At 40.6% G+C, this 14,003-nt stretch overlaps 1 protein-coding gene across 1 annotated transcript in view; it reads left to right on the forward strand.

Annotated features, from left to right (window-relative positions):
- Positions 1 to 1,735: 1,735 nt before the first annotated feature.
- The window catches only part of lamc3 (laminin, gamma 3), a 142,326-nt gene continuing 130,058 nt past the window's right edge, over positions 1,736 to 14,003 (forward strand). Inside the window, exon 1 of the mRNA XM_077231062.1 lies at positions 1,736 to 2,565. Within this exon, the coding sequence (XP_077087177.1) occupies positions 2,196 to 2,565 (370 nt within the window). The 5' untranslated portion in view covers positions 1,736 to 2,195. The remainder of the gene's footprint in view (positions 2,566 to 14,003) is intronic.

Raw genomic sequence — 14,003 nt, forward strand, 5'->3', positions numbered from 1 at the left:
CGCCTCTGTGCCTCGCCCTTCCGGCCCCGCCTCTGCGCCTCGCCCTTCCGGCCCCGCCTCTGCGCCTCGCCCTGCCGGCCCCGCCTCTGCGCCTCGCCCTTCCGGGCCCGCCTCTGTGCCTCGCCCTGCCGGTCCCGCCTCTGCGCCTCGCCCTGCCGGTCCCGCCTCTGCGCCTCGCCCTGCCGGCCCCGCCTCTGCGCTTTGCCCTGCCGGCGCCCTTCAAGCACCTTCCTCCCGTGGATTTCCCCAAGTATTTTTTTGGGGGGGGCAGGAGGTACCCTGTGAGGGCCTTGGGGGCTGCGTCTACATGGACCTTTGCTAGTAGGTACCCTGAGAGGGCCATGGGGGCGGCATCTACATGGACCTTTGCTCTACTGCCTACGTCTGAGCTTCCTGGATTACTGGTTCCGGCTAGCCCAGTTAGGTGTGATCTACTCCGTTCCTGTGTTCAGTGTGCTCCGCCCTGTTCCCCTGTCTGTTGTGCTCCGGCCTGGTTCCCTGCCAAGCTTGCCCCGCCTGGGCTGCCTGCGAAGCTTGCTTCTCCGTGGTCCCGGGTCTTGCTCCTGTCTCCAGGTCCCCTGCCTCTCCACGGACCTGGCCCTCCATCCCATCCCCCGTTGACCTCCCCCCAGAGCTCTTAGGAGCGTCTGGAAGCCGCTCCTTAGAGGGGGGGTTATGTGACAATCAGCGGCTGGAGTGCCCGCGTGAGCCACTGGAGGGCACTCTCTTCCTGCGTTATGTTCCACCATGGACTCATTATGTTTGATTATGGTTTCATCAGTTTCACCTGTGCACCCTCAGCAACCCTTTATCTGGACTGTTCTGTTCTGTGCCCATTTGTGAAGTATTGTTTTACCCAAACTCTGTCTTAGTTTGTACCTCTTGTTTCTCCGTGCTTGGACTTGATCTTTTGTGTTTGAACTTGGACTCTCATATAGTTTTGTGAACCTTTGCTGCCTGCCTCTGACCATTGCGTGTTTGACTACGATTCTGGATTGCCCTTGACATCTTCTTAGTTTTTGTCTGCTTGTTCTCAGTTTGTCATTTCCTTTAATAAATATCTGCGAATGGATCCGACCGCCTCAGCCTCTACGTGACAGGCAGACATTAATTATATATTCTATGAATTATTATTCTAGATATTATATACATGCCTGAATTGTAAATGAAGGGATTAAGTTTAAAATGTTTTTATTATCTAAGTTTTAAATAAAAAAAAATTAATACAAAAATAATATATATATATATATATATATATATATAGTTGTTTCTGTTACAACACTGAACTGCTGAACTTCCCTTGAAGTTTTTCCCTGTAGCATGTGGCTCTGATTTGGATTATTTGCTAGACTTGTTTTCGAGCTCTCTGCTCTTTTGAAGTTGTTTCTATATATATATATATATATATATATATATGTGTGTGTGTGTGTACTCAAATCAAGTTTTTTTTTAGTTATTATTATTATTTTATTTATTTGTTTATTTATTTTTTTGCTGTGTGTTGTAGTTATGGTCATCAAACAGCAGGGGCTATTGCGGTCATTCTAACCAGCCTAACTTTGATCCCTCATGCAGTTATTTAATGAAATACATGCTAACAGCAGTTCTTATCTCTTCTTACAAAAGAGGTTGCCTCTCTTCCAAACTTTCTCTCTCCTCTTTATACTTTTTTATCCGTTCTCTCATGTAGCCCCTCCCTCTATTTATCTAATAATTGGTCAACCCCAGTCAACTCCCCTCCAACCATTTCTCTTCCTAGTACTCTGTCTGTCTGCAAATCTCTATGAGAGAGAAAGAGAGTCTGTGTCCTCTGCTTCTTAGAGTGGAAACACATGCTGATAGAAAGAGAATTGCACTGAGCAAAAAGACTGACGATGGAGGAATATTCCAGTTTCTTTACACCTTTCCTGCTTAACTGAATGTATGACTTCATGCAACTTGTATATTATATGAAACTTTATTGCTGCATGCAAACTCAGAGAATTGTTTCTGCATCACACAAAATATGTGTATCTGCATGTGCGTTTGCTATATCACATACTTCATTATGCTTGCCTTTGAGCACTGAACTGCTGAACTTCCCTTGAAGTTTTTTCCCTGTAGCATGTGGCTCTGATTTGGATTATTTGCTAGACTTGTTTTCGTGCTCTCTGCTTTTTTGAAGCTGTTTCTGTTATAGGCCGTTGTGCAGAAGGATGGATTCCTCTGCACTTCACTCTCTTTTACTTCTGCTTTTCACCACCTTCTCCCGTGTTCTCGCTGGAATGGACTCTTGTTATGATGAGGAAGGCGTCCCGAGCCGCTGTTTGCCTAACTTCGAAAATGCGGCCTTCAATCGTTCCATTATCGTTTCAAATGTGTGTGGTATCCCACCAGAGGACTATTGCATGCAGACAGGGTCCACACGCTCATGTCACCACTGTGATGCCTCGGACTTGGAACTAAATCGCAACGCCACTTACCTGACTGACTTCCACACGGATGAAGAGCCCACCTGGTGGCAGAGCCAATCCATGTTCTATGGAGTTCAGTATCCTGATTCAGTCAACATTACAATGCATCTAGGTAAGTCACCATTATTGTGCTTTAATATCGATGAAACAGTGGGAAACTGAATGTGAAAAAAAATTATACTGTAATTTTTGATGAAAAAGTGTTAACTAAAAATGATCAAAATAGTTGTTGGTAATTGAAATAAATCTCAAATAAAATAAAATAGGAAAATTAGATGGATAACGTGAACTTAAAAAATGTCCTTGTTTTTTATTAAACACTCAACCCAGCATTCTGTCCTCTGTAAACTGTATGCTAACTAAACAGCAACCAAGAACAGTCTCCCAACTGTGAATTTGATGTAAACACCTGAGAAATCTATTGTCATTTTGGCGGCCTATCAGATTGGATGACTCTGATATCTAAGCTGGTTTAGTTCAATTACATTATTGCTCTGCAGACTTTACGCTACAGTGTTTTCAATCATAAGCATTCCCATATGTCTGTAAGAATGAAACTATTTTGAAACTATTTTGTTATTTGTATTCTGTAAGGTGAAATTTTGCTATTTTCTTTCTTCTTTAACTCTCAGAGACCCAATGTAGCAGAATTGCAGCATTTGAACAAAGCATTTGTCAAAATAACAAACGTTCACTAAATATGGGTAAAGACTACACATAACAGTAGCTGAAACTCAGTCACACACCAACAGCTTTGATTATTAGCATATTAACTGCCACAGCTTGCTAAAATAACTCAAAATGACGGCAACCACCAATTGTTAGTTTTATTATTATTATTATTCCCGAATGGGAGTCAATGGCAGCCACATGAACCATAAGTAGGAAAATTATGAAATGTGGCTCACTTGATGGTAATGAATAGTATTGTGGTAGTATTGGTAGTATTGTCTGACCAACTTTGGGTCCTCTAGGGCCAACTCAATAGCGCTGAAACCAGTCCAAAAATTAACTTTTCAAAAGGTTATAGTATATAGTTAATGGTTATGGGTTTTCTAGAAAAATTAAACTTAGTACACCTGATTCCTCTCCTCAAGCTCCACATTCAACATCTTACTTAAAGACTCCACCCATTAAAGTAGTGACCATTTTGAAAAGTACAGAATTCCATTTTTCACTACACTGCTCCTTCAGATTTTGTCTAATTTTGTCCAAAATCTAATCAGATGATCTTTGGACCGAGCCACACAGAAATAACTGAACAATTTTTTTTTATTCATCTTTGATAAAAAGGTATGATGTTGCAAACTTAATTATGTTTATGTAGAATTGGTTCAGAGGCTGTACCTCAGCAAATCTTTGATCCATCGAAACAGAATTTATGAACGGATTTTTGATATTCGCTACCGTTCCAGAGAAATATCTCTCCGAAGTTGACCATGCCTGTGTTTGTTGTCTTATGTTAGTTAGCTTAGTATGCTAATCTGTAAACATGTTAAGTAACACTTTTGTGTGCTCATTCTCACACTGAAAACTCCCCTTGGCAGCCTAGTGAATGTGCATCAAATGAGTGGCACTCTCTGCTAAGCCAGGCCCTGAACATTTCAGTTTATGGGTTTGAATCCTGTGTGGCACATTCCCAGAAAGCAAGTGGTACTGTGGCTAGAAGTGGTGCAAAAGTTTCTTCTGTTCCAGGCATTGTGTCTTTTTAAGAATTATCTAATCTGAATTTATTACGTATAACATGCAGGGCATTTATATACAAAATCTTCATTTTGAGTTCATCCTCACTTGAACTGAACCTGGGCAGGTGGGTGAGAATGTGTCTTCAGAGTGGCGTACAGAGATAAGCAACAAGCATGTGATCTAAAGGTTGTGGGTTCAATTTCTATATAGTACAACTTTGTAAAAGTCTCTGTGTGATGTTTTTTTCACTTTTATTATTTTATTATCTGGGTAAGCATTGTGCTAATGTTTCTTCCTCTGAATTATAAATGTGTTTTTTGTTCATTATGTGTTCATTCTGATCTGTACTTCTGTTCATTTTATTAATCGCATCTGGGCTTGCCCTCTTATCGCTGTATGCAGCTATATTATTACTAACATTATTATTACTATAAGGTGATTTTAAAATTGCAATATTTTATTTATAATATGCTATGATATAAATGTTTACTACAGTACTTAAATTAGGTTTTTATTAGAGCCTGACCGATATGAATTTTTGGGGGCAGATGCCGATACCGATATTAAGGAACTTTTGACTGGTACTGTATATGGAATACAGTATATACATAAACAGAATATATATATATATATATATATATATATATATATATATATATATATATATATATATATATATATATATATATATATATATATATAAACACATAAACACATCCATTGTAGACAACATCACTGATTATAATGGTTTCTACTGTCTTTGCACCTTTTCCTTGTCATTCCAAAGGGCTGTCAATACCAAAACAGTTGATTCATAATTTCATTACACAAACAGACATCTGTCTTTCTGATTCTTTTCTTAATCAAACTTGCTGCTGGCTGACTTGTGCCTTGTGGTTATTAACAGCCTTCAATTTCTGCACATCAAAAGTGTAGATATGATCTGAAAATATTCTTGGAAGCACAATTTTTGAAAGAGAGAAAAATGGGAGATGAAATGCCACAAAACAGAGCAAACACAAGAACATACACTATGTTCTTGTGTTTGCTCTGATTCAAAGATCCCTTGCAGTTGGATGTCTGTGAAAGGCCTTCTTACATTTCCAAACCAAACAGAATACATCCTAGGGAGGCCTACACACACACACACACACACACACACACACACACACAGCAGAGCGAGCGATGGGGGTGGTACAGAAAACACTACAAAGAATAAGACAAACACAGAAAGCAGCAGAGGTCCAGTGGCAGGTCAGGTCTTTCCTATACACACACACGTAAACATACACAAACACACACATGCAGACTTCTAAAGAATGTTTCCACATCTGGTTTCCATTGTGGTTTTCATTCAGCTATGTTCAAAGGACCAATATGCGATACAGATGTTTGCTGCAAAATACTAAACCCAAAATTAAAGATCATTGTCATATCATATGTAGACACTGAAAAAAAAAATACAGTTCATAACTAAACAGTTTCCGGTTGGTCTGTAAACTCTGTTGTGTACATTTTTGTTGTACACTCATTTTATAGTGTTTGCGTACTTGTTTTATTCCCAAATCTTAATAAAAGAAGAAAAAAATGTTCCAGTTTACCAGACATGATTACATGCAGCTCTTTATAGTTTGTAAATATTGAGTCTGGTCAGGTTCAGTTGAGTTCAGACACAAACACACCCACACAGATAAGTTTAGTCTACTCATTCTTTCCAGGATAACAGCTGTAACACTATATTCATGTGTCTTTCTGTAAAGGTACAGTATGGGCATACTGTATGAACACATTAAACCTGTGGGAGACAAACACATGATATATAGCTTATGTACTGTATATTCAAATTCAGGTCCCGCAGAGTGATTCATTGTTTTGTTCCAGACAGCTCCAGTCATCAAGATTAGAACTGTAGACCAAATCCACCCAAGATATTATTCTTACATGCTGAGGTGAAATTAAAGGCCCACTGAAGTGCTTTGAAATGTGCAGCGTTATTCAGTGTGTTGACGTAATATCCACTAAAACAGAAAGACGGGGTGGGATGTATCGAGCAGCTCCTCACATTTTTTAAAATAGGCAATAGCGTTTTCTTTATATCACAGCTCGGCATTTGACAGCTTATGACGAAGTGTAACAGATTCCCCTTTTAGATTTAATATGAAACTGTTACTAAAGCAAAACAGTGAACATAATCATGCTGAGGATATATAGTTTGTAAAGTGTGTCATTTATATTGCTGCATGGCACCGGTATCATCTCTTACTCGTCAGTGCTGTTTCTAATACTGAGTCTGTCTAACCGTTCCTCCTCCTAATCTCCTCAATATTACTTTAAAATATAGTATTCTGTACCGATTTCAAATGGATCCAATATGACTTGTACATATGATCTGCTCTGTGCTATCATCTCTATACCGGAGCAGTCTGTGTGCGGTGGTTCTCGTGACATTAACTTAGAACCAGACTTCACTCTCCCCAATGGAAGGCATACACTGTCTGAATTGTTCCCCATCCCCTATAGTGCATTATGTGCCATTAAAGTAATCCATGTGACTCCAGTGGTTTAACCTCACATTTATGAAGTGACGCAAGTGCTTTGTTTGAGCAAAAAAACATAATTTACCACTTTATTTACAAAATATTAATCTGCAATAGAGAGCACCACAATGCATGTTTGTTGTGTTGATGCGAGAGCAGACCAGACTCCAGTACCATTGGAACAAGCGTAATGGCTTACTTGGATCACTTGTGCCTTGATAACCAATCACATTGGCCCTCATTTATCAAAAGTGCATACACCAAATTTCCAGCGTACACCTGGCGTACACCCAAAACCACGGTGACTTTGATATTTATCAATATGGACGTTGGCGTACGGCACGCTCAAATCCAACGCCATGTCAGAAGGTGGTGTACATGTACGCACGTTTTGAGTTAGTGCGGAAATGCGCAGAAAAACAATTCCTAACACCACAAAACGCACTGACAAACTAAAAGATATGAGGAGCTCTTTTCCAAAACGCGATAAACACCATTTTTAAAAATAAATTTGTATTTTATTTCTATTAATAAACTAGTGTTGTGTCTGCAAAGATGAAATTGATGATCACCATCTCCGTAGTGAACGTGCCTATAGAGAGAGTAGCCTATTTCTTTTCGTTTATAATTGTTTCGTTTAAAGACATTTCAAGCTTTCTTTATAGATATATTTCTCATGTCTGTGAGGCATATACTGAGTTTCGGTTAATTTGTGATGAGATGCGCCCCAGTTCACGTGCAATGCAAGGGACCGCGCCCGCACCTCCATGTCATGACTCATGATTATATTGTCTGCTATTTGCTTCTTATTTATTAAATCCAGGTAATTGGTTGATGAAAAAAATATTAAAATTAAGATACAATTTATACAAAACGAAATTCACTTTAAAGAAAGGCTTTCTACAAAACAAAACTTAATTAAGTGGCCAAAATCATGTCTGAGCAGGGGTGTAGTACCAATTTTTGGGCCCTGGGTACAAACCATCTAGCTGGGCCCCCCGCCACGTACTTTTGATTTGAGCGCGGCGACTTCTCCAACGGGGGGGGCGGGGGGGGGGGGGGTGAGAGAGATACGGAGACGGACTTTTGATTTGAGCGCGACGACTTCTCCAACGGGGGTGGGGGTGGGTGGACGGGGGGGTGGACGGACTTTTGACTTCAGCTCGGCGTCTTCTAAGGGCCCCCCCCCCCCCCTGCCTCGGGCCCTGGGTACTCCGTACCCTTTTTCCCCCCGCTACCACGCCCCTGTGTCTGAGCATGTCTCCCGATATATTGCGCATCCTATCTTAGCCTATGTTCACTTTTCATAATCAACATAGATGGGGAAAAAATAACATTATTATTTTTTAACAAATATGAAACTAAATGCACTTAGTTAATGGCTACAACACGCCTAATAGTAGGCCTGAATATTGTTATCATTACTTTTTTCAAGTTCGGCACGAATTACTATTAGCCTAAATGTGTTACTAAATGATTTGAATGTATTTTTAACATTGTTGTATTTAAGGACTGTATTTGTGTGTTATTTTTAAATTATTTGTTTTATGTGGTGGACAATATTGGAACGTGACATTGGAAATATTTATTTTATTTTTACTATTTAATTTATTTTACTATTTATTTTGTTTGGCTTTTATTTATTTCATGCAGTTGCACTTATTTAATTTATATTAATTTTAGTATCTGTCCCTGATTATATGTTGCATGTTCTCTTCTTGTTGTTTTTGTAGTTGTTTTTTTAGACAAAAAATGGATGGATTTATAGCGTTTTGAAAAAAAAATACAATTGACTTTGAATTTATCATCAACAATATTGTTGTTTGATTTAATAATAATTTTTCATGATGGTGATGGTCTCGATCTCCAGAGAAGTGTCTCCTCTTTGCCGTCTTCCGTGTGTCCATGGCGTAAAATGAGGTCGTGGGGGAAGCGGATACTTGAATATGTAGGGGCGTGTTATTCTAATGACGATCGTTTTCAGCCGCGGCATTTATCAAGGGCAGGTATTGCGTACACCTGGATTTCAAAGGTACGCACAGCTTCATAAATCAGGCGGTGAGAGGAGTGTAAGCATAATCTTACTCCAACATATACGCCCGTTTCTACGCAAGAATGATAAATGAGGGCCATTATGCCTTGACATCATTAAATTTTGTTCAGAGCTGTACGACATTTGATTAAATAGGGCATTATTTGAGGGGACAGCCATTTGGTATCCGAAACCAGAGGCCTTGTTTACACTGTCAGTGAAATGTGACCCAATTCCGATTTTTTGCTCTTATGTGACACAGTTCGGATGTGTTCTATGGCAGTGTAAACAGGAAAAAAAAGGCATGCATTCGGATATTTCGAGATCGGTTTCAGGCCTCGTTCATATGTGGAAATTAATCAGATATAAATCAGATATGTGCCAATGCAACTGTCATGTAAACAGGCAGATTTTCTGAGGCATTAGGCTACGTATCCGCGGTTTAATGACGAGAGAAACCCCGATGAGTATCTGCAAAGGGACAGAAAAGCCAGACAAAACGTTGTGTCGTCATAGGAGAGGAATGTGGACACATGTTGACACAACATATCAAAGGTTGGCCAGCTCATTATGCCATAGACCCACTGCTCCTCGTTAAAGCCAGCCACGATCTCATGAAAGTACGTATCTATAGCAAAAAATTTATTTCTCGTGCCATTTACGCCAAAAATAGTTTTTGCGTGCATATGATATGCACTTTATGGCATGTAATACACACACACTCCACACCCATAATCCTACCCAAAGGGTTTACAGTGTCTATATTTTGCACGCAAAAACTATTTTTGGCATAAAAATGGGACGATAAATAAAATTAGTGGTATAGATACCCACTTTCATGAGATCGTGTTGTATGTTCCCACCAGTCCTGAGATCTCTCTCGCACACAATAATGTATATTAAGCATATTTTTGTACTCCTCCGCCTCAAAATCATGGTGATGTTTGGCGAACTTCGCATAAATCGCAAAGCATATTTAGCGTCCGTCCATCTGTGCAAGAACCCCCTTTAAGCATGCATGACGTTTCAGATAGCGTGTCAAGTGTAAACACATGAATTGGATATGGGTCACAATTGAAAGCACGTGTAAACGGACGGTCAAAAAAATCGGATATAGGCAACAAATCAGAATTGGGCATCAAGACCTGCAGTGTAAACGAGGCCAGAGTGGACATTATCAAGCGCTCTCATTCAATTCCAATAACGAGTATACTACCAATGTACGCTCAACGACTAGAGAATACCCATAATGCACTGTGAGAGTCGTGCACCGAATGAATTCCTGCGTCTGACCAGAAGATGGCGCCCGCAGCTGAATAAGCTGGTACAATTTGGCTACAGAATAGTATCATACAGGTATAAATTCCATTTTACTTGATTATTAAATTGTTTAATTAAGGCTTATACATAGTTTCCATGACAGAGTTTAATATAAATATTTTCATCTTATTACTGGAGCTAGCAGATTGCAAAGTTTCAAATAATTATATAACAACAAGCACAAAAAGTATGCAAAAGCGACAGCCCTTCCAGCGCACTCACTTGTTTTCATTCACTCCCTCAAGTGAACTATATTAGTGGACTAATGTAGGGAATAGTGAATAAGGATATAGGGGGTGATTTCGGACACAGCCAAAGAACGTAAGTTATAAATATAACTATGGATCTGTGAGACTGAAGGATGACCGTCACTACGGTCTAATAGCATGATAACCTTCGTTCCGCCTTCTCTCAAGACCTTATGTAAACAAAGTCATGCTCATGACCCCTGAAGCGGAATGTCACGTGCTATAAAAGGCAAGTTAAACTTCCAGCTCGTTCTCTTACCTTGAACGCCCTAGTGTTCCAAGCGATAAGGATCATCCTTCAGTCTCACAGATAAGTAGTTATATTCATAACTTACAATCTGTTTCTGGGCCCGTATTCCCATAGGACCCCAGTCTGGCCTTTCCATAGCAAACAAAAAGCTAAGAATGAGCCTTCCTCAAGGTCTGAGTAAAATTTACATAGGTGCGTAATGCCCTTACTGGACATAGGGTGAACAAATTCTGCTGATCTGCTTGTGAAGAAGGGGGTTGAAATTGAACTACCTCCAGAACTTGATTTCTGAACTAAGGATTAAGTACTTTTGGTAAAAAGGCAGGGTTGGGCCAGAGCGTCACCCCTTGGCCATCCTGCCTCCAAAGTAGACAATCCTCACTAATAGATAGCGCACACAATTCTCATACCCTTTTAGCAGAGCATATAGCCAAGAGAAAAGCTGTCTTGAAAGACACAGCTTTTAAATCTGCTTAGTGAGAGAATCTAGTACAAAAGGCAAATCCCAATTGGGTACCTACAAAATGCGATTTGGACATAAGCGACGAGCTCCCTTCAGGAACTGACTTACCAAGGGATGTCGGCCTAATGGCTGGCCATCCACTCCACCATGAGATGCTGAAATATATGAAGCATAAACCCTGATTGTACTAGCTGCTTTGCCCTGATCCAGTTGAGCCTGCAAGAATCTAAGGACAAGTGGCACAGAGCAGGATATTGGATTAACATTCATGCCTAAACACCACTCTGAAAAAATTCTCCACTTTATGGAGTAATTAGCACGAGTAGAGTGAGCTCTGGCGTTATTCATTGTCTCGCGTACCGCTTAATTTAGCTGTTGAGGGACGGACTCTGCATAGGCCATACCCACAATCGCAGTGCCATCGGGTTTGGATGCCAAATGTGCCCATCTATTTGGGATAGGAGATCTGCCTGTGATGGAAGTTGCCACGGAGGACCCTGAATCAGCTGAACTAGGAGGGGAACCATGGTCCTCCCGGCCAGCGTGTTGCAACTAGTAGAAATTTTGGGCTATTACCTCCGTGTGCAACTGCCACTCTCCTGGGAGAGGCCCTGTTCTGGACAAAATGTCGGCTGCTCTGTTTATCACACCCGGGATGTGGATTGCTCTCAGTGAGGACAGCCGTGGCCATGTCCATGTCAGCAGGTTCGTTGCCACCTGGAGACAGCGTAGTGATTTCCTCCCTCCTTGGTGGTTTATGTGGTAAACTGCTGAGGTAATGTCCGTTCTCACTAGCACATGCTTGTGGCAAAAAAAAAATGGTAACAGACCCTTGAGAGCGAGATGAACAGCCCTCAGTTCGAGCACATTTATGTGTTCTGATGAACAAGGGGGATCCCATTTGCCTCTTACTGACCTGCCCTCCCAAAAGGCTCCCCAGCCTGTCAGTGATGCATCTGTTGCTATCACTGATCTTCTGTGAGGAAGATTGCCCAGTGGGGTTCCACTGCGGAGAAAGACTGTGTCCCTCCAATGGAGTTCACCAACAGCCTCGTTCTTCTGTCCTTTTTTGGATAAAAAGAATTGAACCATCTCTGTTTTGGGCGTGTCCTCAGTACGCCTAAGGGAATCACTATTGATGCTGCTGCCATCAGTCCTACCAGCTCCTGAACCCTGTGGGCTATCACAAGCTTCCCCTTCTGGAAGTGACCTAACGCCTTCTCCAGGCATTCTATCCTCTGGGGAGTGAGATATGGTTCCATTGTTATGGAGTTTAAATATAGCCCCAGGAATTTCACCTGCTGTTGAGGCTGGAGACTGCTCTACTTCCAGTTCACCGTGAACCCCAGGGACTGAATGTGACTCTGTGTTCCTGATCACCTGCTCTCGAGCACAAATGAACCAATCCTCGAGATACGGCAGGATGTTGATACCACGCAGCTGAAGGGGAGCTAGGGCGGTTGAGATCACCCGAGTAAAATCTCTTGTTGCCAAAGACAGGTCGAACGGTAGAACCTGGAACTGAAAGGCTTGGCCTTGAAAAGCAAAGCGGAGAAAAGGCCTGTGCTCTGGACAAATTGGAATATGGAAATATGCGTCCTTTAAATCCAGAGATGTGAACCATTCTCCTGCACGTATGGACTGCATTCTGATTCTCTGAATGGTTAGTTGATGAAATGATGTTGCTGATGTGGAGTTAACTATCTTCAATTAGCATTTTCTGTCTTGATAATCTATAAATCGTTCGTATAGGAACTGTTGTGAGATGCACACAGAGTGACTTTTTATTGCATGTGAAAAGGAGAATGCTAAAGTTTGAGCTGGTTCACAAATGTACACTTATACAACAACTTTTCCTCTTCTCAACATGGACTGTTATACATTTTAGGGTTGCTGATGTCACTAACCCGGGAGGAATGTCGTGTAGTCCCTACCAGCTGTTTGTTGTAGTGTTTTTCTTTAAAAGCAAATACCTCCCTTTCCTTTGAACTTTGAGCATTGTAACTTTGCAGATGTTGTTTATGCTCAAACAGCAGCATTTCACACTAGCTAAAGTTAGAAAAGTGAAATCGTGTTTTACCATTTTTTATTTATTTAAGTATAATAAATAAAACAAAAAGCAAAGATCAGAAAATGTAATGAACAAAACTGGGTTCTGTACATGGCAGACAGACAGGGGAGCGTAGTCGAAAGCCGGGCGATAAAGGCCGGTAACCGAAATCACTCCAGGACACATCCACAAATCCAGAGGAGCAAAGAACGAATGAGACTAAATAGCAGACAAATCAAATGAAAAACGAAACAGTGCAAGCGAGGCTACATTAGTCACATTAGAAAATGAAGTTCTAGGTTATGTTTGAATAATTACGTATCTTATTTAGCTGAGGTAAATTAAAAGCAATAGCTACTCACCTATCCTTGCTCGATGAAGAATGAGAAAACAATGAGCCCAAAGGGCAATATTATCTGTCTGCAGTCCCGGAGGCTGCATTTTCGGACCCCACTTCTAGGACCGCATTTCTAGGACCCTAGTTTTTTTGTGACAGCGCCACCTAACGAGTCGGAGAACTGCAGTCCCAGGAACGCATTTCCAGGACCCTAGTTTTGGAGGACCGAAAAAAGTGCCACCAAGGCAGTATTTCCACCCAGTTTTAACCACATTAGAGTTTTTTTTTTCCAAGTTGTATTACACCCAACTACTACTTTCTTTATTGCAATTAAACCAGGTTCCTAGGAATGTTGAGAAATGATTGGGTCTAAGTAGCATACTATAATAACTCAAGTAAAATAAACAAGGAATCATGTTATAGTCTTTTCAGTCACTAGATGGACCACATTTTCAAGTACAGAGGGAAGACAAGGATGAATCTGGGGGTATATTTAAGATTGTTTATTTTACAAAATAATATATAACACCTGAACTTGAACACACACAATATTTTACAAAATAATATATAACAACTGAAATTGAACACACAAAATATTTTACAGAATAGTATAAAACAACTGAACTT

This window comes from Siphateles boraxobius, unplaced genomic scaffold, assembly GCF_051911475.1.
Source record: "Siphateles boraxobius isolate OS27281-9 unplaced genomic scaffold, OSU_SipBor_1 16, whole genome shotgun sequence".
Classification (NCBI taxonomy): Eukaryota; Metazoa; Chordata; class Actinopteri; order Cypriniformes; family Leuciscidae; genus Siphateles; species Siphateles boraxobius.